This window comes from Microtus ochrogaster, unplaced genomic scaffold, assembly GCF_000317375.1.
Source record: "Microtus ochrogaster isolate Prairie Vole_2 unplaced genomic scaffold, MicOch1.0 UNK1, whole genome shotgun sequence".
Taxonomy (NCBI): domain Eukaryota; kingdom Metazoa; phylum Chordata; class Mammalia; order Rodentia; family Cricetidae; genus Microtus; species Microtus ochrogaster.
In genome coordinates this window covers 4,368,646-4,393,593 of record NW_004949099.1, presented here as the reverse complement: position 1 = coordinate 4,393,593, position 24,948 = coordinate 4,368,646, and the positions used below count along the sequence as shown (strand labels likewise).

The 24,948-nt window shown below is 52.7% G+C and overlaps 1 protein-coding gene across 2 annotated transcripts; it reads right to left on the bottom strand.

Moving 5' to 3' along the window:
* Window positions 1-12,068: 12,068 nt before the first annotated feature.
* On the bottom strand, window positions 12,069-24,569 carry Klf15 (Kruppel like factor 15). Of its 2 annotated transcripts, none has more exons than XM_005364870.2 (3): window positions 24,364-24,569; window positions 19,650-20,753; window positions 12,069-13,156 (listed from the first exon to the last, which is right to left on the bottom strand). In XM_005364870.2, exons 2-3 carry the CDS (start codon window positions 20,726-20,728, stop codon window positions 12,988-12,990), a joined length of 1,248 nt encoding a protein of 415 aa, XP_005364927.1. In that variant the 5' UTR covers window positions 20,729-20,753; window positions 24,364-24,569; the 3' UTR covers window positions 12,069-12,987. The 2 variants fall into 2 exon arrangements, with proteins under 2 accessions (XP_005364927.1, XP_013208494.1); XM_013353040.2 differs by lacking the exon at window positions 24,364-24,569 and adding an exon at window positions 21,697-24,330.
* Window positions 24,570-24,948: the final 379 nt, after the last annotated feature.

Here is a 24,948-nt window from a genome sequence, read left to right as displayed (position 1 = left end):
AGTGAAACTGTGTCATGCACATACACACTGGCAGATGCACGTATGCGGGGGGGGGGGCTGATAATATGAAATCCAGGCAGCCAATATATGCAGCATGCTCGGTATTACTAGCCATCAGGAAAACACAAATCCAAAGTGCAATAGGATTCTAGACCAAGAGGAGTCCTTACATCGTTGGCGGGCATGTAAATCAGAACATAGTTATTATGGAAAAACCATATGAAAAGTCTTCAAAAGACTAAAAATAAAACCATCCTATAATCTGGCTCTCCCACTTCTGGATACTTCTCCGGAGGAAATGAAGTCAGCACACAAAAGCGATGCCTTTGCACCCGTGTGTATCGCTGCTCTGCTCGTGCAGCTAAGATGAGCAAGCAGGGCCACCTGCACACGGATGAAGGGAAGTGTGGCTTTGTCCTGGGGTTTCCACTGCTGTGAAGCAGCACCATGGCCACCGCAACTCGTATAAAGGAAATCATCTCATTGGGGCTGGTTTACGGTTTCAGAGGTTTAATCCGTTATCACGGCAAGAAGCACGGCAGCATGCAGGCCGGCACGGTGCTGGGGCAGAAGCTGAGAGTTCTATATCTTGATCTGAAGGCAACAGGAAGTGAAGTACAGACTTCATATTGGGCATAGCTTGAGTATATATATGAGACCTCAAAGCCCACCTCCACAGTGACATACTTCCTCCGAAGTTACAGCCGAGGTCACGCCCTCTCCAACAAGGTCATATCTCCTAATGGTGCCACTGCCTATGGATCAAGCATTCAAACACGTGAGTCGGTGGAGACCATACCTATTCAGACCACCACAGGCCTATTTAGACAATGGAGTACTCTCCAGTGCTGTGGTCTGAATATTGTCTTAGTTTGCTTTCTGTGACTGCGATGAAAACTGACCCCAAGCAACTCAGAGATGAGAGAGTTTGTTTCACTCCAGTTCCGGCAGCAGTTCATTGATGACCTTGGGAAGTCAAAGCAAGAACCTGAAGGCTTGTTCAACCTGCTTAGCATACCCAGGACCACCTCTCCAGGGACAGCACTGCCCACAGTGGGCTGGACCCTCCCACACCAGCTTGCAGGCATATCTGGAAGGGGCATCTTTTCAGTCCAGATTCTTTCTCTTTCCAGGAGACCTCAGCTTTTGTCAACTTGACAAACAAGCAAACAAACCTGATATGAAATATCAGGACAAATATGAACCATCTCCACACGATCGTGTTTGATTTCTAGCTGGTGGCCCTTTCTCAAGAGGTTTTAAGAACTCTGAAACCTGGCTGGAGGAACTGGGCCACTCGAGTGTTCCTTGGAAGGTCACACCGAACCTTCCATTCCTTTCTCTGCCTCCTGTCTGCCATGACTTGGGCTGCTCTGCCACACTTTCCCCTCCACAATGGATTGAAACCTCTGCCGCTCTGAGCCAAAAAGAACCTTTCGTCATTAATTTCCTCTTAAGCATTCTGGCCGCTGAGGAGCAACCGGTGCATTCGGTCATAAGAAAATAATAGCATATTCACTTGTAAGGAAAGCATGGAACTAGGAAAGAACATATTAAACAAAATAAACCAGATACAAAGGCAAGTTTGGTGTATTTCCTACAGCATGTGGGAACTTGTTCATGATCAGAATTACTAGGAACCGGGGGTGGGGGCCCAGCTGGAGAGGAGGTAGATGAACATGATCAAGGTACGACATACGAATATATGGGAGCTTCGCAGCAAATCCTTCCCCCAGAAGAATAGTCAAGGCCACTGACTTGGGGAAACACTGCAATTCATGTATCTAGCGAGGGGTTATAGAAACATCTTCCACGGGGCCTGGAGAGATGGCTTTGTGGCTAAGATGGCTAAGAACCCACACTGCTCTCGCAGAAGACCTGAGCTTGGCTCCCAACACCCTCCCTGGGTGCCCAAATCACTTACAGTTCCAGCATCCAGCTCTGGCACCAGATGTGTGTAGTGGGCATACATAAATGCAGCCGATGCTCATTAAAAAATTGCTGATGTCTACACTTGTAAAAGTAGTTTATACAATAAATGTGATGTTTTTGGCTATTTGGTCAAAATTTGAAGAAACACACACCCCAAATGACCAACAACCAGTTGTTCCCAGAACTGATCCCTACCACCCCTTCATGTAAATACTAACCTTGCTCCCCAAAGTTGATTTCCCAAACCCCAGCACAAAACCAGTCTAAGATCCCAACAACCCTTGACTCAACAAGGGCAAATAAGGTGTAGAGAAGCTCTGTGGAAGGTGGCCACTCTGACCCCAGAGACTGCTCACCCAGGTATTTCATGCTGCTATCTTAGGTTCTTTCTGGAATAATCACAGGTCCTTCGGGGCAGCGGAAGGCCTGGGTTCCCTCTCCATGCCCTCCCGGCTTCCTCAGGTGTAGGCTCTTGGTTGCACACACGGAAGCCAAAGGAGGCAGGTGGATGGGTGGGTGGGTTCCTCCAGGAGCTTACTTAGGTGCACATGTGATGGGTGTGGCCATCTGCAGGGTGCAGGTAGAATGTAGCCCACAGGGACCTTAGGTAAACACCCCTGGACCCTAGGATGAACTGAGAGCCACCTGTGCTGGCTGCAAGGTGATTTGGGGTTCACAGTGGATATTGGATATTGGCATTATATGCCATTGTCAAAATAAACTACTTGACATTATTTTCTTCTGTGAACCTCAGTGTTGGTAAAAGTACAGGTCCCAGGCTGAAGAGACGGTTCAGCAGTTAAGAGCAGCCATTTTGGTACTGCTATGGTAATTACCTCTTAGAACAAAACCTGAGGGGGTCATGGTAACTGTCGTTCTCTATTCCCACACATCCTTCTACAGAGTACAGACGGGTTCTGGGGAAAGAGGATGATGAACAGGGATGCCTTGTCCGAGGACGCTCACTGTAACACGTCCCCTCCAACCCCAAATTCCTCCTTGCAGTGGGACCAGGGTGGGTTTTTCATCACTTCTTTCAAACTTGGGTGATGCTTAATGGCCAGAAGACAGTGGAAGAAGCTGACCCTGTCTGTTTGAGCTGTACCGGGTCACCACTGTGCACGTCTCCCTAGGGTGGCTAGCCACCCCTGGGGTTGGAATGCAGCAACAAGAAGCCATGTTAGTCCGTGCTGTGCAACCACATGGTAAGGTCCCATGGAGGTGCCATGGTCCTCACGCCAGCTGCCGGAAGTGAATGAAGACACTTCTGCTCACAAGGTTCCTACAGCCTTCCATAGCCCAGGATACTCAGGCACTGATGGGCACATGAGTGTCACTCAGCAGTAGCAGACATGGCCAGCCAGCTTCCTGTGATGCCAGTGGCCCCTTGGGTGTTCTTGAGAGGATCTGATGGGTTAAGAGAGCTCATAACCACGAATGGTAGCAGGGGCCGCAGAGGCCACCTTTGGTGTGCATTTGGGTTGAAGTATATCCTAAGACTCTGACTACAACACTTCGGGTTTGTCTTGTACTTCCAGTTAGACTCTTTACACAGGCCACTGCTAGGGGTTGGAGGGACACCTGATGTCCAGCTTCCTGCCCACTGTAGGACCCTCGGACAATGAAGTTCAGGCGCCCAGAACAAAGAGCAGACTGCTGGCAGCTGTCCGTGTGCAGCAGCTGCCCAGAAACAAATGCCCAGCTTTGGGGAAGCTCCGGCTTTTGACAGCCCCAGCCTCAAGTTTGACCAAGCCTGAAAAGGTTACCCTAGCAACATGAACAGACCCTCTGATGGCTCCTCTCTCCTTGGCCTCATCTTTCACTCTATTTACAAACCCACACTCAGCCAATCAGGGCCCAACTGTTTCTCAATAAATTTGGCCATCCTGAGGATTCAAGCCATTTCTCCCTGGGAACAGAAGGGCAAAGGAAGACTTCAGATCCTGCCTCTTGGCTTCGCCAGTCCTCTGCTGGGTTCTGCTTCAGGAGTCTTCAGAGAGGGGTTCACTGCCTTCCTACACCCAAGGCTTTGGCCCAGGGCAAGGAGCTCGCTGGAGCTGTCTCTGTGATTCCACTAGCAGCTGCAGACAGAGGAACTCATTCCTGTCCCAGTGACCAGAGACTTGCTGGGGATAGGAGACCTACTTCTGCCACGCCTATCCATGACCTGCTGGTGTGTTCTCTAAGGAATGGCTCGCAGCTGGCACCCTGAAGCCTGCCAAGAACATAGGGGTGTGTAACATCCGCACCCTCTCCAGGCTTGGAGCTGGTAATCTCAGAATCTCAGCAGGCATCCTGTTGGTACCGAGGGTATTAGAACTTTTACTTTGCTGTCTGCCCCCTCCATTCTTGAAGGAAGGGTGGACGATGACCCAGGTAGACATAGGAGGCAGTCTCTATCACTGACCGCTTCACCGCGAAGGTAAACCGCAAGCGCCGGATCCTAATCCAACGTGAAGGTGTTCTTAGGAGGGGAATAAAGTTGCCCACAGCTGTGTGTTTCACACGTGCCCTGCTCCCCCACTGTTTGCATCTATTTCCGGTCAGGACTTTATTGCTTCCTTTCTTGAGAGTTCTTTGGATTTCATTTACTTTTCTTTTTCTACTTTCTCGAGGTGAAAGGTGAGAACACTAATTTGAGTACATTTCTCCAATTCTAGTGTGAGCATTTAATGCTATCAAGTCCTTCTACTAACAAGCCATAAAGTTGAATATGGTTTCATTTAGTTGAGTTTAAAAGACTTAAAATTTTCCTTTTTCATGTTTGTCTTGGGAGAGAGAGCTATTGACAGTGTGTTATGGTAAGAGCACTGGCTGTTCTTGCAGAGGGCTGAGGTTCGATTTGCAGCACCCACATGGTGACCAATCAGCAAGGGTCCATAACTCAGGGGAATCTGATGCCCTCTTCTGGCCTCTGCAGGCACTGTACACATGTAGAGTGCAGACATATACATAAAAATTAAACAAAAGGGGGAAGAAGAATGTGTCATTTATTTCTCAAATGTATGTGAATCTTTCACACACCTTAGAATTTCAGAGTTCTGAGTTAGTTCTGCCATGGAGAGAAAGCACACTCTGTGTGGGAAAGTCCTTTTAAATAGACCGGGTGTGGTGTCACATGCCTTTAGTCTCTAACTTGGGAGGCAGAAACAGTGGATCTGTGTGAGTTCCACGTCAGCCGATCTACAAATAAAGTTCCAAGCTTACTACCCAAGTTGAGTCTTTGGGATCCACATGATGGAAGGAGAGAACTCCCACGAGTTCTCTTCCGGCTCCACGCATGTACAGGGGCACACTCCTACCCATGCACGCTAAAGAAGATAAGAAATGGGGCAAAGTGTAGAAGAACGTGGAAGGGAAAAGAAACAAACTTACTGCTGATGACAATGGACTAAGCCCTGAAATTGTAAGGGAGCCAGCCCCAAGTAAATGTTTTCTTTATAAGACTTGCTGTGGTCATGGTTTCTCTTCACAGCAATAGAAACCCTAACTAAGGCACTCCTCTTATGCACAAGCCCAGGGACCTAAACTTAGGAGTCACCAACTCATACCCTTGGCACCCAAAGAGGCACTGGCTTCTTCAGTTGGGGGAGGAATGTCTAAGATGGTTTTACTGTCCGATGGCACAGCAGAGAGAGGGCTCTCCTCTTAGCTCTCAGCCCCCCCCCCCCCAGGGTGGGAATATTTTCCAGGCCCAGGACTATCTGAAAGAGGAAAGATGACAGTCAAGGGGGGGGGGTGCCATCTCAGGAGCAAAGTCCCCTGCTCCCAACACGCGATGACCAGTCAGATGACCGGGCTCTTGTTTCGGGAAATGCAAAGACGGCCCAGGAGCCCTGTAAAGCCCTGCGGCCTCAGACCATGTTTATTTCACTCATTGCTTGTTCCCGAATAGCAGTGGTTTGTCCCAAGGCTTGTGGGGTTTGGGCTGTTGAGAAGTTAATGGCCTGTGAGTGATCATGGAAAGGCCTACCAGGCAGCCTGGCAGCTTTTCCAGGCACTCGCTTCTTGCAAATGTCCATTTGGGAGGACATTTCGGCTCAGTGGCTACAGAGCACCTGCTTTTAATAAAACATGGACGGGGAGGGGTGCCGGACTCAGTGAGGACAACTGTCTAGCTATACTCCTCGGAGCACAAGGGAGACCTGAAAGACTTTTCAGATAGCTATGGTAGCAGTGAAAGGAGCAGCAGCAGGCTGGTGGAGCCCAGAAGGAGAGTGTCTACCTAACACATGCTGAGCCCCAGGTCAATCCTTAGTGCCACCAACAAAACCCCGAACCTTTCACCATCTGCCAGGCATCATCCTAGCACCTCCTCTTCATCTTCTCGGTGACCTGTGAGAAATGTCCTAGCACCCTCGGCCCCTTTGGCCAGGCCCTCTTTGCATATCTGTTGATTTCAAGTAGTAGGAATCTGAAGCCCCAAGAAAACTCAGAGGAGGGACAGGAAAGAAGAGCAAAAGAAGCCACTGCCTGGTAGAGAAGGCCATGGTCACATTTAGAGAACTTTCTGAGCTAGGTTACACATGTCATGTACCACGCGATGTGTTGGCCAATGTTGGCCAATGACGATCCCAACAGATTATAGCACCTACTGAGGTCATCAAGGTAACTCCACTGTGAACACTGAGTGACATTTCGCAGGATATATCCTCATTGTTAAACCGCACACAATTGCTACTCTAGTGCTTAAATTATAACGGACAAGGCCAGAGAGTGAAGAGCTGCTCTCTCAGGGAACCCGGGTTTGGCTCCCAGTACTGATGTGGCAGCTCACATCTGTGACTCCAGATCCAGGGGATCCTGACCTCCACAGGCCCTGCATACACATGGTGCACATATATACACTCAGTCAAAACACCCAAACACAAAATAAGATCAACCAAATTTTTCAATTAGAAATAACATCATCTGTAGAGTATATGCACATATTACTAAATTATGTTTTATTCTAATTACATCACTATACGTGTTATATATTTTATGATATATTAAAATATTTAAATTTTAGCATATGTGTTACCTTACATTACTTGCATATTATTGATTATATAAGCTATATTATATATACAAATATAACAACAATATATATTTCATAATATTTACATGTATATACTGGAGACTGACAGTGAAAGGCTTCAGTGGTGCCCCCTCAGGAGGTGTAAAGGTGATGGATTCTGCAGGCAACCTTGAATAACACTGCAGCCACATTTAAAACATACTTGAGGGCTGGAAAGACGGCTCGGCAGGTAAGGGTGCTTGCTGCCGAGCCTGGCCACCCGAGTTTAATCCCTGGAACTCACCTGGTGGGAGAGAATTGGCTCCCACAAGATGCCCTTCACGGTGTCATGTGTGTGCCGCCCTGTCCCACATACACACAATAGGGAACTGTAAAAATTCTAACATAGGGGCTGGAATAGGAATACAACTCACATGACTTTGGTGACCATGTGGGACATCCTCGGCCCACAATGTAGTGTGGGGCTCTCCAGCCGTGCACCCAGACTTCCAGAAAGGCCCATCAGGTCAGGATGGCCAGGGGGGGGAAAGAGAAGGGGCCTTCACACTGACCAGGTCATCACCCCACCATCCTCCCTTAGGGTGCTGCTAGGCCGGGAGGACCACCACCATCCCCGTTGAGTCAGAGCTGCTCTGACAAGCATTGGGAGCTCTCTCTCTAGTCATGGCCATCTCAACCACAACGCTGCTGTGGAACACAGGCAGCCTCTTTCTTCCCTTGAAGTGACACGGCTTTGGTAACCAGCATCCCCTGGGGCCCTGACAACTCTGCTTTGTGCCTGCCTTTTGTGTCATTGGCATTGGTCTGTTTGTCCTAGAGTCTGACTCAAGACCCCACCTCTCCACTCTGCCCTGGCCATCCATGTTTCCTTCTTCCACCTTCCCCTCTGTGCTAGAGAACGCCTAAGCAGCTTTATTCTTGTCCCTCCCAACTGTCCTCTTCCCTTTCCCACCCTCCCACAGCGCTGTCTGCCTTTTTGGACTCCCCCACCCCATACACCTCTTTCTACCTTGTGCTGGCACTCTGAGTGTGCTCTGGGTCTCTTTGGAGTCTCCCAGGAACTAGAGCCATTCCTGCCTCTTTTTAGATATTATATCGTGTGTGTGTGTGTGTGTGTGTGTGTGTGTGTGTGTTCGATCCTGCAGAACTGGAGTTACAGTTGGTTGTGAGCCACAGAGTGTGCTAGGAAGTGAACTCTGACCTCAGAAAGAGCAGCAAGTGCTGTCAGCTGATGAGCTACCTCTTCCTCTCCAGCCCCTTGTCCCTTCCTTGTTGAAAGTGGTGAGGTCCAGACACGGGCTGGCTGTCGCTTACTCTGTGCATTGGAAGAGTCCCATCCTGCCATCTCCACTGTGTGTGCATAGCCTCAAGTCCAATGGTTCCTCAATTCAACTCTCCTTTTCACACCTGTGAAATCCACAGTCACACCACACTCCCCCCCCCCAGAAGATCACCCAGCCTGTGCCTTTGATATCCTTAACCAATTAAATATACAGAAAACGAGTTTGTCTCCTCCTCCCCATGGCCCTAGCATGGTCTTGGCTCTTCAGGTACATCTCCTAGTGGTACAGGAGGCTTTGCTTCTGTTCACAGTAGGGATTCCCTCATCTGTTCCCCTCCTCACAACCCACTGCCCTGGAAGTTCTACCCTTAGCCCCAGATGCCTCAGGGATGCCCCTAAATCACATTGTAACATCCCGGCAGCCAGGCTCAACCATTGCCTCACAGAGCCTATTCTGCAGACTTCTGGGAAGGCGAAGGCTGCTAACGCTTGTAGCCAAGGGGCAAGCAGGCCAGGCAGGGCAGGTTGCAACTGTCTATTCAAGCCAGTGAGGGACCCTCATTTCCTAACTGAGGGCACTGGAGCAGAGGCCATGCGGCTCCATTCTAGCCAATGGGGCATGCGTAGAAGTGTCAATGCCTGGAGGCTGGGCAGGAGCACAGGGCCCCTCACTTGCTTTCTTCAGCTGAGCCATCTATGATGACACACTCACAGCATGGAGGAGCTACTGTATTAGCCCACACCACTTTCCTTCAGCGTGCTTATATAGAGGAATGTGACTGTCTACTTCGTTTAGATCAGAGAGCTGGAATTCTGCACTTCAGCAGGCTGCCTTGTGTGCTACCTGCTATTAGCAATGGTCTGATTGTGTGCCTGCAGGCAGATACTATCTATGTAGGTCTCCATGGCTACATTTTGTTTTGTGATTGCTACCAATGAGCTGAGCAATAACTGATCTTGGTGGTTGATTTGATACACTTGGGAAGAAGGAGCCTTAACTGAGGAATTGTCTCTATCATATTGGCCGGTGAGCATGTCTGTCTGGGTCTATGTGTGTGTTTGGGGCAGGGTGGATTTCTTAATTGCTTACTGATGGAGAAGGGCCCAGTCCACTGTGGACAGTACTATCCCTCTTGGGTTGTATAGAATGCTAGTTGCGGAAGCAGGCTGCAAGTCAATAAATAAAGCAGAATGCCTTCACAGTCTCTGCTTCAAGCTCCTACCCTGAATTCTCTCAGTGACGGACTGTAGCCTGTGAGAAGAAATAAATCTCTTCTCCCCAATTTGTCTTTGGCCATGGTGTTTAGTATAGCAACAGGAACCAAACGAGGGCAAGCGGGTTGGGAACCTTTTGTTCTACGTGGGTAGAAATTATTGAAAAGGAAGCTGGGTTTGTTAGTACGCACCTTTTATTCTGGCACTTAGGCAGAGGCAGGAGGATGGCAAGTTTGAAGCCAGTCTGAGCTGCAAAGCAAGCTGGGCTAAGGGACTGTAGAAGCCAGAGATTCAGGGTTCCAGGTGCTCAGGCTGGAGTCTCATTGCCTTGTGCTTTAACTCCAGCTGCCCAGCTCTGAGAAGCTGTTGTAACCCTGATGGGATCAGAGATTTCAGGCTGGGGCCCTGCTCCTTGAGGCTTCACAGTTTCTTACCTCTCCACTGCTCTGCTTTATCGTCTCTTACAGGTCTGGACTAGCCTTTCATGGGCCTCAGCAGTAAGCGCAGCACAGCTAACTCAAGAAAGGAACTGGAAAGCTAATTTATAGCTCTAGAAAGGGGGTGTGGCAAGGCTGCCGGCACCAATCAGAAGCAGCGCTTCATGCAAATGAGTTGCGATTGCACCAACCACAGCATAGTCTTTCATTCGGTGCCCACCAGCCTATCTGGTGTGGGTGGACGTGGATACAGGGTCATTAGGAGTTCAGAGAGGCTGGTGAAGAGCAAAAAGTCTCTTGCAAGCTGTTTGAAGCCACTGCGTGGTTGGGATGGTGCCTCAGGAGCCAGCATCATGTTTCTGAAGCCTGCAGCTGATCACAGTGCAGTTCCTAAGGTATCCAGGAGGGTTCAAATCAGCCGGGTGCCGTGAGGGCAATTGGTAACTGCAGGGCTGGCAGTCCAACACATAAGCAGCCTGGCATCAGGGAAAAGTGTGACTACTGTCAGCTGGGGAGTCAAACCACTCCAACTCCCAGAAACTCAGTTATTTAAACGAAAAACATTTTTTTTTTTTAAAAAAAGGATTGCTTATCACTAACATTAAAAACAAATTACTAGTGTTTCACGGTGCTCTGCTTTTAACCAAAGACCGTGGGGGAGATTTGGGTCATTTTACCTGTTTCATAATCTTTCAGATTCCTCCCCTAATGCAAATTTAATTGCAGGGCCATAGGACTGTGTCTCCTTCTGCTTTCTTGGCACAGAATGGGACAAAGACTTCTCTTCCGGCCACAGAAATCACTGAGGACAGAAGGGCACACTTTCATCCTCTCCTGGTCCTGGGCTTGCACCCCACTTACCATTGACCTCATAATACCATGGACTTTCTCACCAACATGTTGTGCAAGGTCTGGCTGCAATCTGGAGCATCAGAAACCCACCCAAAATAGCATCAATGAGAGGTTGCATGAGGGAGACAGCAATGGCCCTCCGTCTTGCTGTATGCATCACCTCGGCCTCTCCTGCAGTGCAGGGTGAGGATACAGGCTCAGGTGAGGACCCCAGGAGTCCATGCTGACTTATAACCACCACCCCACTCCTCGCCCCAAGACAGCTCACAGCTCAGCTGGCTAGAATAACCCGGCTGTTGGTGTACCAGTGAGGGGGAAGAGCATGCCATCCATCCTTGGCCACAGTGGTGCATGTGGACATGGTTTATCTCCTCAGTGTCACCAGCATGACCACAAAACAGGCCTCCTTTGTCCCTCCAATTTCCCTTGTATCTGTGGCTGCATTGATTGTTTAGGATGAAGAGAGATTACCCTAACACAGCTGAAAATCAATGTCTCATTTCCCCAGGGCCTGTTTGTCCTCAGAAGGTATATGTGGTCACAGGCAAAGGGCAGAGGTCACAAGCTGGTCAGATGGGATGTCCATCTTCTAGCCAGCTGTATTGGTCACACACAAATGCTCAGTGACTGCCAGCTCCCACTAGACAGAACAGACTAGCTGGCTTACCCCCAGCCAGCCCCCACATTCTGAGACTGCGTCACCCATATGGTATAGAAATCTTTCTGCTGGAAACCTACCTGCCAGCTGCCTCCAGATCTCCGAGGGGCTCCTGGGAAACCCTCGCCCAGTCAGCACTCAGCTATTTTGGTGGAGTCAACAGGAAAAGGGCCACTTGGTTCTCACCTTACACTGTGCACAGCTGAACCAGGAAGGTCTTCCTACTGTTCACCTTACACCAGCTGAGTTGCTGAGGAGGCTAGCCCTCATCAGCCCAGGCCAAGACTCCCTGGGGTCAATCCCTACAGAGTCCACAGCTTCCCCTTGTCTGCTCCCAATGATCCTAGAGCCCAGCCTGTAGAGGATGTGCTCCTGGACCCAAACCTGAGAGTAGAATCCGATGGCAGAAATACCAACCATCCCATGGCCTGCCTGGAGAAGACTCTTAAGATGTCAAAGTCAGTGCAGGGAGTGAACAGCTCTGCCACCTCCCTGAGGAGGGCCCATAGAATAGATGAAAAGCAAATGGCAATAACCAGTGGGCATGAGACACTGCCCTCAGGTGGGACCAGTCATGGCTGAAGAGAGGAAGGTCCACATAGGGTCCTGGGAAGAGCAGAACTCCAGACTCACTCCCAAGTCCCAGGTCAGCAGAGGAAGACAGGGCCAAATGGTTGAGTTCTTTTTTCTCTTTTTATTGGCAAAGTAAATATATTTTTATGAAGGACCAAAGAAAATATACATAATTGTAACATATATACACTGACTTTATAGAATTTTTTAATTTCAAATTTACACAAATGTCAACGTGTTATTAAAAGATATTTTATGTAGATGCGTACCTATGTACAGTTTATTTACATACATTCATAGGATGTGAAATAGACCTGTCAAAACAAGCTAGTCCAATTGGTACTAATATCTAGACCTGATGAGGAATGCAAATCTAAGTCAGACTGGGAGGCGCTAGCTAGTTGCTTGGCATCCACCAGGCCAGTTCCTGTCTTCTCCTACCATAACCTGGAGGATGCTGATGTCTGGAGGAGGGTGAGCCAGGCTGGGTACCGATGGATATGGCTCCATTTGTCTTGCATTTAAGCACATGCATTACAGCCTAGAGCAAGGGTGGCCATTCTCCTGGACCCTCAAAGGCCTCTTGCATATGGCAGTCCTCATGCCACAGTTCAGCCCTACACTTTTGACCTACTTCCTTGTTCCCAGCATGGCTCCTTCTGGGAACTATTTCGACACAACCAAAACACTTCTTCCCCAGCAATAATGTTGGCTTTGGCCCAGGTAGGGAGCCCAATGGGAGAAGGGCAAGGACCCCCCCCCCCAATAATCCTTCCGGCTGGCAGGAAGGCACAAAGGCACAAGGGTGCAGGCCTGCCTGGGCCACCGGGGAACCAGCCCCGGGGACCTTGGGGACTCTAGGTCCTCCCCCGAAAGGCAGCCATGGCGGTTCTGGGTCACACCTCCTAAGATTCAGAAGGGGGCTGGTAACATTGTCACATCCTTCTGAAGGAGGCAATAAATTATTGCATCTAAAAACAAAGCGTGGGGCTAGGGGAGGGTGGGGTGGTCACTGCACTCAGTTGATGGCTCGTACGGCCCGACTGCTCCTTGGGAAACGATGCACCTTGATGTGTTTGGAGAGGTGGTCACTCCGCGCAAACTTCTTCTCGCACACGGGACACTGGTACGGCTTCACACCCGAGTGAGATCGCCGGTGCCGTGATAGTTCATCTGAGCGGGAAAACCTGTGGAACATGGCGGTCAGCCAGGCCAGTGTGGGCACCACCACTGCAAGTGACCTCAAAGCCAGTGCCACAGCCTCCCCAGCACCAGGTGGGGGTACAGTGGGCTAGGCTAAGCCAGGCTGGATCTTAAGTGATTAGACCACCTCTGTAGCCACCCAATGAGATCCTGGCAAGCCCCAGTGTCCCTGAGACCTCCCAGAAGCCAAGGGTAAAGACAACGAGGCACGGGTTTTCTATCCTGGCAGGGCCTGCTTCCCACAGTAGCTGGTTACTGTTCTGCATGGGAAAGGGACCTAAGGCTGCTAGCCACCTGGGACTCCCTCCCTCCCACAGTAACTCGGTGGAACTAGATCACTCCTATATTGTCAACAGCAGGTCAGCAGTATTTGGTCCCTGGGAAGACCCACCAGAGCTGACAGGCCCAACAAAGGAACCAGACTCCTCAGACCATGGGAGCGCCTGGCCACTCTTCTTCTGCTGCAACAGGGCAGAAGGACCTGGCATTCTGCAGACCTGGACATGGGATCTTCTGAGATGCCTCCAAACATGCCTTCAAAGTACATCTAAGCATTTAAATGGTTTCCTGGAACATGCCTCTCTCCCAGTCACTGCAGGCCTGGGAACAGAGATCCGGGGAACAGGCAGGAACCAGAGCTAGGCCACAATGCCCAGGCTGTTTGGAAAAACTTCAGAGACCTAAGACTCTCCATTTGGCTTTTGCTCTAGCAACAGGACCCCAGGGCCTCACTACCCCACCTATTCAGACTTTTCCTCTATCCTTGTGACAAGACACTTGCGCACTCTCCCCTCTCCTCTCTGTCCTTATCCGCTCATTCTTCAGTCTATCCCCAGTGTCACCTCCTGGGGGTCCTACACCGTGTGCTGAGCTGCACCACAGCACTGCGCACCATGTTATCTCCTGTGTGTGCTGGGGAAGCAAAGCTCAGATACACAAGGGCTCCACCACCGAGCACCACCTCCAGCCCCATGGCATTTTCAGACTAGTTTCAACATCTTAACTAGGCTCAGCTGTGCCTAGACAGCATAAGCTCCAGGAAGAAGAGCGCACTCACTCCCTGTTCTCTGTGCCCAGGAGGTGCATTTAAATGGGGGGGGGGGATGCTCAGCAGGCACCCCTGGATGAGAAAAGATTGTCACACACTGATCACTGCATATATCCCCAGGAACACACACGAGTCCCAGGCCCGGCACCCCATTTCTAGATAGGTGCCACTCAGTGTGGCAGATGAGGTGGACAGCAAAGACGTCACACTCAGTTGCTAGAGCTACGGTCACCTTAGCTCAGATTCTGCAGTAGACCACCCTGACCTCAGCCTGGGGAACAAGAATAATAGTGACATTGACAACCGGCAGGGCTCATGACACCAAGGGCCTCAAAATCCTGTGCTTTGAGCAGTGCAGGGCCTGTCAAGGCAGGTAGAACCAGTGTGGAAGTTGCTGCCTTGCAGCCATGTCCCAGGGGACCGGGCACGGGGATGTCTCTTAGAGGACCATTTAACTAGATAGAATTCACGGTGATGTGAACTGAGACAGAACACCTGAGGCTGGAATGAAGCCTCTCCCCTGGCCTGTCTGCTCCTGCCTCTCAGCTTTCTCTTCCTGGCCTGGTAGTGCTGTTATCTGGACCCTGTGCCATAGCCACGTGCCCTCAGCAGGCGTTGGGCACGGAGTCTCACAAGGAAGAACAGGTTTGACAGTCCCCATTTCACTGGTCCTGACTGAGCATCCGGGACCTCAGTTTCCTCCCTCACTCCCTGCATGCCTTCTAAGGGACAGGTTATAAGACACTCTGAGAGGGACAGCAGCTGAAGGGCAGCCATGCCAGAGAACAAGGTGTCCCCATTCCAGAGCCTCCCTCTGCTGCCACAGCCTTTTGGTACCTGACAGGAATGTCCTGGTAACTGAGTTGAAGATGAGCCCTGCCTGACGGGGTCACATCCTCTGATAACAGTCAAACGAGAAGCCTGAGGCGGCAATGAGCAAGAGATACAAGATCTTAGCTGGGCAGGACACAGCCTTGGGATTTGTCTGGGCAGGTTGCCAAGTCCTGCTAAACCCTGGTATCCCTACCTTGGGACAGTAACAATGACAGACTTATCTCGGGAGACAATTACAGACAATGGGGCTTCAAATGTGGCAATTGTTTAAGAACTGTGAGCTCCTATTGAACACAAGGAATAGAACACAGGATTCCTGGTAGATGGCAAAGGCCTGGTGCCTGGCGTCTGTGGGGCAGGTTCATAACTCTCGTCGTTGGGTCATAGGGCAGAAGACGCACAGGGGCCATCAGGAATGTCAGCATAAGAACTGTGTGAGACACAAGTTGCCATCTGCCAGAAAGTCACTGTCAACAGTCAGATCTCAGAAGGCTGCATGTGCAGTGTGCAACCTGCAGATGATATGTGGGCATCTGCCAGCCACAAGGCCAGAGGACATGCCCCTGCATATGGGCAGCGGTGATGAATGCTAAGAGAGTTGGCCTGAAACCAGACCACTAAGCCCGAATCCAGTACCCACTTCCGCCAACACTCAGTGGCTTTGGACTCTACTGTCCCCCTCGGGGCCTCCTGTGTCCACCATGGATGCCGGTAGTACATGACACATAGCGGCTGACAGCTATTAATACTCACTTCAGCTATGGCCCAGCGAGATTCTTTCTGGAAGGAGCGGCTTGGCCACTCTGGAACAGGATGTTCCACTGCAGGGAACAAAGGAGGCCTGTGTCTGCAAGTGGGGAGAGGAAACTTCTAGGAAGGCGGCAAACAGCCACTTCCCAGATGGTTACACCAGAATAGGCAGGCTGGCTTTAGTCCCTCCTGCATGCAAAACCACGTCCTAACAGGGAGAGAGGAGGGAATCCTGGCCACACTAAAGCAGAATGCAGTGGGGTTTGGGACTGGGACAGGTGCCACCTCAGCTGCAGGGCAGTCCCCTGGGCTGTGGAGAAATGGGAGCAGAGGCAGGGGCTTGGGCAGATTTAGGAACTCAGGGCCCAGTGCCAGCACCAGAGCCGGATGGGAAGTATAGAACACGTTGGACCAGCCAGGCCCAGCTGCAGGTGGAGGAGGGGCCTCTCCCCTGGGAGGTGAGCAAGAGTGTGGAAAGGAAGCAAAAGTGTGGAGAAGCACTCTGAGCCTAGGGTGGGTGAGGGAGAAAACAGCTGTTAAGTTCCTGACGCTGCCACTTTTTTTTTTCTCTTTTTTCCCTGAGACAGGGTTTCTCTGTGTAACCCTGGCTGTCCTGGAACTTACTCTGTAGACCAGGTTGGCCTTGAACTCAGAGATCATCCTGTCTCTGCCTCCTAAGCGCTGGACAACTCTGCAACTTAGAAGTTGTATGACCACAGAGAAAGTGCTTACCAGATCTGTGGCTCTATTTCCTCCATTAGGCGCACCTCATAGGAACTGACATGAGCATGCTCAGACCAGTGTCTCATCAGAGCAGTTACCACTGTGCCTGCCGCTCTCTCCTTTCCCATAGCCAGGAGCCAGGAGCACAGCACAGCCTAGGGGCTGAGGATGTGGCCCATTTGGTAAAGTGCTTGCTGAGCAAACCTGAGGACCCAAGTTCAGATCCCTTCGCACTTACATAAAAACTGGACACAGTAGGGTGTGCCTGTACTATCAGTGCTGATAGGGTAGAGACGGGCTGGAGCTCACTGGCCAGCCAGCTTAGACAATCCATGAGCTCTAGGCTGTGAGAGACCCAGTCTCAAAAAATAGGGTGGAGAACTACTGAAAAAGACACATGGTAAGCACCTCTGGCCTTCATGTGCATATGTATCTGATCACAGGAGTACACAGTACACATACACACACACACACACACACACCCCACAGCATATACTATGGCCACTTCCAAACCTGGCTGTACTGCTGAAGAATCAGGCAGGTGCTGCACTCACGGGGATGTACCCCAACCCCAAAATCACACATACTAGCTACATCCTTCTGACAGATGATCATTCTGTACCCTTGATTTCCCTCTGTAGAATGTGGGTGACTGCATATGCTTGTAGAGTTCTTGTGAGGACTCAATAAGCTAATGTGTGTATTGGGGGTTCACAGCAAAGGCTGAGCCACCACAAGCATCCTGGGGCCTGTGACGACGGTGAAGGAAACAGAGGGGAGAGTGGCATGGCTGATCTTGCTAGAGAAGGCGTAAAGGCCAGAGAGAACACTGGGGAAGCTGTGGGCCACAGCAAGAAGGCTGGACTGGAATTTAAACACTCCAAAGTGTTCTCTGCATTTGAAGGCCACATCAATTTCAGGGAGTAATGAGCTCCCGCAGAAGGGCATACACAAGAGAAGGGGTTGGTGGGGATCCCAGCACACAGTGATCCCCAAAGCGATATGCTACTGCCACCATCATCATTGTCATCACAGCCCACCGTCCCACCTAACTGCAGCAAGGAATTGCTGCCCACTACACTGCTTCTGAGTGGAAGGCTGACCACATGCAGGGAGCTCGCAGACCTTCGAGGCACAACCCCTAGGCTTCTAATCTCCAAGAATATCCTGGGGATCTCAGACACTCAAACTTCCAGCTCTTTCCTGAGGTAGATGCTACACAGGGACCTTGACATGGACACCATGTTTTTAGTCTTGCTGAGTGGGCTCTGCCTGGGCAGGCAGTGAGGCCAGTGCAAGGCTCAGGGTCAGAGCCAAGGCCCTTCCTTGAATCTCATGCTTCCTGGAGCAACGCGGTGGTGGGCGATGACCTGCCTTCCAGCCCTCATCCTTGACCACATCTTACAGCCTGTAACCCTGGCCTGGCCTCTTTCTCTCTGGAGATGCCACTCAAACGTCAGCACCAGTCAAAGTGAGCAAGCAGTACTTCCTGGGGCAAGCAAGCCCATGGAGTGAGCACTGTTGGGCAAAGGCTATTCAGTAGCCTGTCCATGAGCAGTCCCTGTGGGTGCAAACACCTGCCAGTGTCCCAGGTAGGACACCTCAGAGATTCCTCTCCATAGTCCGAATGTGGGAAAATGACCATTAGCCTCATGAAAAGAGGGCACAGTCAGACCCCCCACATTAGCTCTGAGCTCCAGAGAACAAAAAGAGACAGATAGGAGATTGCAAGTTGATAGCAACCCCAGGGCGGGCTCTGGGCCTGTCCCACTGCCTCCTCCAAACAGGGTCCATTGCTCCCTGCGTCCTCAGTCAACACCCCTGCCAGGTCTCTGTCTAGGCTCCTCTTGCCCTACAACTTGTCCACTCACTTACCACCCCACAGTCTGCTCTGGGTCCACTCCTGAAAACATGGCTCAGAGAAAAGACAGCAGACCTAGGGAGCCCAGCAATTGAACAGGTAAGAGAAAACAACAACACCTCTCAGGAACCTCCGCAACCCAAAATACTGACTGAGAAAGTTCCTTTTCTGGTCAATTTGGTGCTGGAAGGGAAATACTACCACTGTGACAGGCCATCCCCCAGGCTCAGTCTCATCAGGCCAGCACCTGCCCTGAGGCTAGCCCCACTAACTCAGAACTCCCCCTCTGGGACTATTCCTGGGTGCCACCCCACATCAGGTACAAGACGTGCCCATACATTGCAGACAATGTCTAGCTCTATCAGATCTGTGCATACAGATGAGCCTCACCTGACACACACACGTGACAGACAGACAAGATGGAACGGTGCTGCTGCCACACACGCTATCCATCAAGGCCAGAGCATCCGCCACCTGGCTGTAGCACCCTGAGCGTGTGAGCTTCTGCAGGCAACTAGCCTCCTGAAGACCATGACGGGCACCCAGGGCCTAGGACAGGGCGACCCCAGGATTCCATGGTCCCTGTCATCACATCTGGGCAGTCTGGATCCACCCTGTTTTGTGGAACAGAAGTCTATAGGATTCTGCCACCTTTGGCTCCATATGATAGCTGTCTGTCCTTCCTTTCGGCTTTTCTCTGACTTCCCAAACACTCCTCCAGTTGCCAGGGAAGAAACAAGGCAAAGCTATGCCCAAACTTGTGAGCAAAGCTCACCTCCTGGCTGGAGGGAAGTATAATTTTCTAGTTCGAGTCTCAGGGCTCACATTCCACTCACACAGTACTGTGGCGTGGGTGGTTCCTGACTAGTCAGAGTCTCCATGTACCTGAGCAGAAATGTCATGGGTGTGACGGTAGTACTTACCCCAAGGATGCTGAGAGGCCTGCATGGCTCTCTGGCCCAGTTCCCTAGCTGAGCTTCCTTCTGCTTCAGCCCAGCCTGAGAGACCACATGTAGCATAAGCCCAAGCAAGACTTACCTGGTCTTTAAAGAAACCGGAGACCAGGTGGCTACCAGTTTCATTCACCAAGAGGGACAAGTAAGTCTCCAGCAACTGTGCCAGCTCTGATCCTGACCCTTGCCCACCCCTTGCTCCTTTCCTAATCCACCTCATCTAATGGAGAAAGGGGGCTTGGCAATACACCCCAGTGAGCAGCGATGTGCCTCCTAGCTGGCTGCCCAGCCTGTCCATGCATACTGACCTCCAGCCGCAGCCCGGCCAGGTGCAGGCGAAGGGCTTCTCGCCTGTGTGCCGGCGCAGGTGGGCCTTGAGGTGGCTACTCTTGGTGTACATCTTGCTGCAGCCGGGAAAAGTGCATTTGTGCATTTTGAGAAGTTCTGCTGCTGGGTTCTTGGGGAACTTCTGACCCACAAGGAGGCCAGCAGGGCCAGGACCTAGGGATCCCGAACCAATAGGTTTGGCAGCGATGGGCACAGGCGCGATGCGCACAAACTTGGAGGGCAGGTTCAAGTTGGAGGATGGTACCACTTGAGGCAGGAGTGCAAAGGTCTGCCCCTGGATGTTAACCAGGAGCTGGGCGACCTTGACACTCTCTGGGGCCTGCCCTGGGGAGGCTGGCCCTGAACCTGCCTCCTGCTTCACAGCAACAGGCTGGATCTGCAGCAGCAAGGGCATGGGGCCATCACGTGCTGGCCCCTCACCAGCACTTTGGGCACCACCCCCACCGGTGCCACCTGGTGGCGGGGTACAGCGCTCTCTCCCACCAGACTCTGGATGGAGGTGGTTCCGGTGTGACCCAGCGGAGAGCTGGCTGCAGGCCTCCAGGTCCCTGCTGCTGCTCTCTGGGGCCTCCTTGACCTCAGCCTCCATGTTCTCTTCCAAGAATTCTTCAATCTCCTCCAGGGTAGGCTGGAAGGGTCTGGAGACGTCATCAGGGTCTCCTGACAGGAATTCGGGGAAGCAGAAATGTTCCCCTTTCACAGGCACAGAGGCTCTCCTCCATGATCCCAAGGTCACAGGGCCACTGCTATCTCCGACACCTCCACTGCCACCACCACTGCCCAGTGTGGCCTGAGACAGGAGGAAATCCAAGATGCTGTCCTGGGCCTCAGGGCCTGGACCTGAGCCGTAGCAGGAACAGAAGGCTTGCGAGTCAGGGCTGGCACAAGAGCAGGGGCTGGAGACATCGCTGTCATCCTCAGAGATGGGAGAGGGCAACATGTGGTATGGTCGCCGGCTGGCCAGCCTATCACCCAGGTACCCCACTGAGCATTTTGGTGACGAGAAGGTCTCGTCCACTGGAAGCAAGTGGTCCACCATGCTGGCTTGGCCGAGCCTGTGGTGGCTGAAGAGGGAACAAGGGAGGTCTGGTTAGAAGGACTGCATGCTCACTGGTGCCTCGCAGCCCCCACCCTCCGTTGCCTGCCCAAGGCCTCCTGTGGCCAAATGTCCAGACCCTGCTTCCATCCCAAGGGACAATGGGGCCGGCGAGTGTGTTTTCAGAAATTGCATCACCCTGTTTGCAAAAGAGCCCTCTCCAGGCCCCGTTGCACAACCCAGGGCACTTCTGGTTTCAAACATTTTCCAGAGTGATTCTGGAAAGGAATAAAACAAGGAATGCTTCTTGACTGTGAACAGCTGAGTCCAAGGGGGAAAGGAGGCCAGGGGAAGGAGGCCCTGCAAGTGGCAGGACCTAAACTCTGCCCTCTACCTGGAGCTAGAGAGGGGGTGACAAGGAAAGATGCCATTTGCACTCTGAGCCCAGGCTTCGGAGGTTTCTGAGCGAATAAAAGCACAAGCTGCTTGTTAGATGTTCACTTCAGATTTCAAAAATGAACTTCTGTGAATGCAAGCACAGCGTTCCCAGAGTTGAATGGGACACGCTTGTATCTGAGCTGCCTGTACTTTAGCCTGGTAGCTATAATGTGGAGGGGAAAAAAAGGTTAGAGGTCATGAAGTGCCTGCCTGCCTGCCTTCACAATGTTTCCCTACAAACTTCCAGCCGAGTTCCAGAACCACCTTTCTCCTCTGCGACTAGGAGAGGAGACACAGAGTTGAGCCAAGCGCTCCCTCCATGGCGCCTAACACTTTCCCGCCATGATGGACAAGGTCCAGTCCCTGGTGGCCATGAGGCTCCAGAGGGTCTGAGAGCCCAGTTCGTGGGTAACTTCCTGGGACCTCGCAACCTTCGGGCAGGATAAGGCGGTGACATTTGCTCTTGGCCGATGTGTGGGAGCAGAGCCTCCTGTCCTCCCCCCCACCCCACCTCTTCTGTCTGGGTCACTCACCGACTTGGGGAAGCTCAGCAGATGCCCGTGTCCCCAGCACTTAGCACCACACCACGTACCCAAGAAGGGCTCAGAGAATGTGGACAGAAAGGAGAGGGAAAGCCGTGTCCTCCAAAGCCAAATCCCATGCTAGGTCTGGCGGCCAAGGAGAGTCAACAGTATCTGGCTGGGATGGGGCCACCTCTGTGGACCTTTGTCCCCGCCCAGTGACCATGGCTGGCTGTGTGATTATCAAGACTGGAGAGGGGGAATGCGCAGAACTGTAGAGTCCATAGTCTCTGCACCCACATCCTGGCCATCATCTCCACAGGTCCACTCCACAGCCTGGCACCTGGCACTGCCCAGCAGCCAAGAGGCCAGAGTCACTTTGCTCCCCTGGGTCTCAATTTCCCCAACTGTTCTATGCTTCAGTGCTCTCTAAGTTTCTCTCTTGCTCCAGGGAATAGAGGCAAGATCTGAGCTCGAGGGTAATCCTGCCAGGAGGCCATCTGGGTTTAAACACTCAGCTGAGGATCAAGAGCAGGAGTGTGTTTTAAAATACACGCTCTTCACTAAGGCAGGTGCTGAGCAGGAATCAAGTGCCAGACAACGCAAAAGGCAAAGGCGCGGGGCGCACACCTCGCATGCAGCTATCAGCTGCGTGACCTCAGGCAAGGGGTACAACTTCTCTGTGCTCACATCTGGGTGCTGCCAGTGTGACCCGGCTCCGAGGCTGCGTGCACACCCAAAGAGCTCATGTATACCGGAACACTTATTAAGATTTGGACAGTCAGGCAAACGCAGGGCGCATGGTATCCCAGGACTTGGAACAGAGCCGCCTAAGATCTGAGATGACATGATGACAGCTGGACACCCCACAACACCGGGCGATCACACTGTTTTCAAATGTGATGGTGGTCTCCAGACTCCATTGTTAAAAGGATAGAAACCAGTCCGCTGTAAGTACAAACAGCGGTGCTGGTGGGCAGAGCGGCTCATACTCAGAACCTCAGCACTCAGGAGACAGCCAGGGGATCGTGAGTTCCAGGGCAGCTGTGTGAGACCCTACTGAGACATGGAAGCGGGGCAGGAACAGGTAGCGAATGCAGATACAAAAGGATGGCAAAGTGGAACTGCACAGAAGAATCTCCCTCCCGCCATAAAAATGTTTCCGATTCCTCCAGGGCCCAGGGCACTAGCACCCTGCCCACCCACGCTGCCCCTCCAGCTGCTTCAGGCCTGGCTCATCTGCACTAAAAGAGCCTGGGCCATGGCACCAACAACTCCTCTGTGGAAGTCTCTCCAAGCGTTCCAGGTGGGAGCTCATTATTTAGATATTTCAACTCAGAAGACACTTTCCCTTAGACAAATCAACCAGGATAATATCCTCCACAGCAGGCACCACTGTGAGACCTGTCTATGCTCTGCTTCCCCACCAGAATACAAGCAGTTATGACTCTTCCGTACAGGCCAAGATCTAGAGTCAAGAAACAGCCCTTGACTGAATCCAGGAGTGGAGAGGCCCCAGTCAGTCAACAGGATCTTAAAACAGAACTGAGCAACCCCGGGACACTGAGGCGTTGAAGACCCAGGGCTGAAAGTCTGAGTGCCAGCGCTCAAACCGGTCCCTGAAAAACAGCAGCACGTGGCGCAGCCAGAGGCGCAGACTGCGTGCAGGGGGAGGGGGCACCCGGTTCTGGGCACGATCCCTGGCCGGCCGCTGGACTCCGCCCCCTCTCCTAGCCGGCCAGGCCTGCTGTTTATCCTCCCGGGGACACAGCGGCTGTAGGAACAACATGTAATTGATAACAAGCCTAGAGCCGGCCAAGGGCTAGCCATTGGGTCAGCGTGCAAATCACGGGGGTGGCGAATGGGGGCCGCTCTTCAAAATAAGAGTCTCCTTCTTGAGCAGTCCTAAGGCCCCCAAAGTTACATTCTCGCACCTGTAGGGCGGTGGGGGCTCCCCATGGTCGGGGGAAAAAAACATCTGAAGGACTCAATCAAACATCTGGGATTTCAGCTTCGCATACCATGAGAGAAAACAGCCCCTGTACCCTTCTCGAGAGAGGGCTTCCAAGAAGGGTGGCCTGCCCTGCTCCGCGGCTGCTACCCTCAGCCATCTCATCGGTAATGTTTGGTCAAAGAGGCCTGGGGACTCTGCCTGGGGAATCTGAGCAGAAGCGCAGGAACGCTGCGGGTGCGCGCAAATGGGTGTGAGTTTGTGTCGTGTGACTGCGTGTGCGGGGCGCAGTGCAGCCGTGCGGGTGTCCGCCAGGTGCCCGCGCGTGGGTGTCCACCCGTGGGTGTTAAGTAAGCAGGGAAGGAGGTGGGCCAGACTCCTGCGCACGGCTTCGGAGAGCACCTTACCCTCTGTCCGGTACCCCCCTCCGCGTCCCCTCTTAGGCCACCACTGCTGTGACCGACAGTAACCTTTCCGCCCCTCTGTCGCCAGGCCCCGCCGGGCGCCGCCATATGGGAGCGCAGATCCAGGAGTGCCACGGACGCGCGTGGGCTCCGCGGGCAGGAGCTGCGTACACGGGGTTTGCCCTCCGCGGGTCCCGCGCTCTCACTCAGGGGGTTCCCGCATTCCCCGGGCCCCGGCGCGCAGCTCGAACAGCGAGCGCCAGGGGACGGCCCGCGATCCCCCGGGCGGACCCACGCGGCCGCGGTATCCCGCGGGTCTCCCACCTGGACTCGGCGTCGCCTGGCGAGGCCTCGCGCGTGCGGCCCGGCTCCGTATGCGGCCGCGCGTCCAGCGCTCCTGGCCGCAGACCGCGCTCCCTGCGGCCGAGCTGGGCGCTCGCCGCTCGCCGCTCTCCGCGCTCTCCGGCCGCTCACGTGACGCCGCGGGCGCCGCGAAGGCTCGCAGGAGGCTCGGCCTCGGGCGCGCGCCCCATTGGCTAGGGCCGCGCGTCACGCGCCCCGCCCCGCCCCGGCCGCGCCCTCCCGCAGCCCACGCGCTCCCGGGCCTCTGCGTGGATTCTCACTTGGTCCTCCGGTGCGCACGGGAGACGGGCCTAAGGACCCACGGAAAGCCCGCACAAACCTGAAGTGCAGGCCACGTGGGACCTCCTGAGCGGAATCGTCCCCGCAGCCCCCTCCGCAGCCCGATCAAGGCCGGATCTAGTAGGGACCGTGTCTAAAGGAACCATTTGTAAAAATCCATCTGCTCTTTTCTCCAGCGGTCATGGTTACCCACGGGAATGCGCGCTCGCTGCGCTGCCCTAGGCCTCTGCGACTGACTGTCCGCGGAGGCTTGTGACAGTGCGGGCG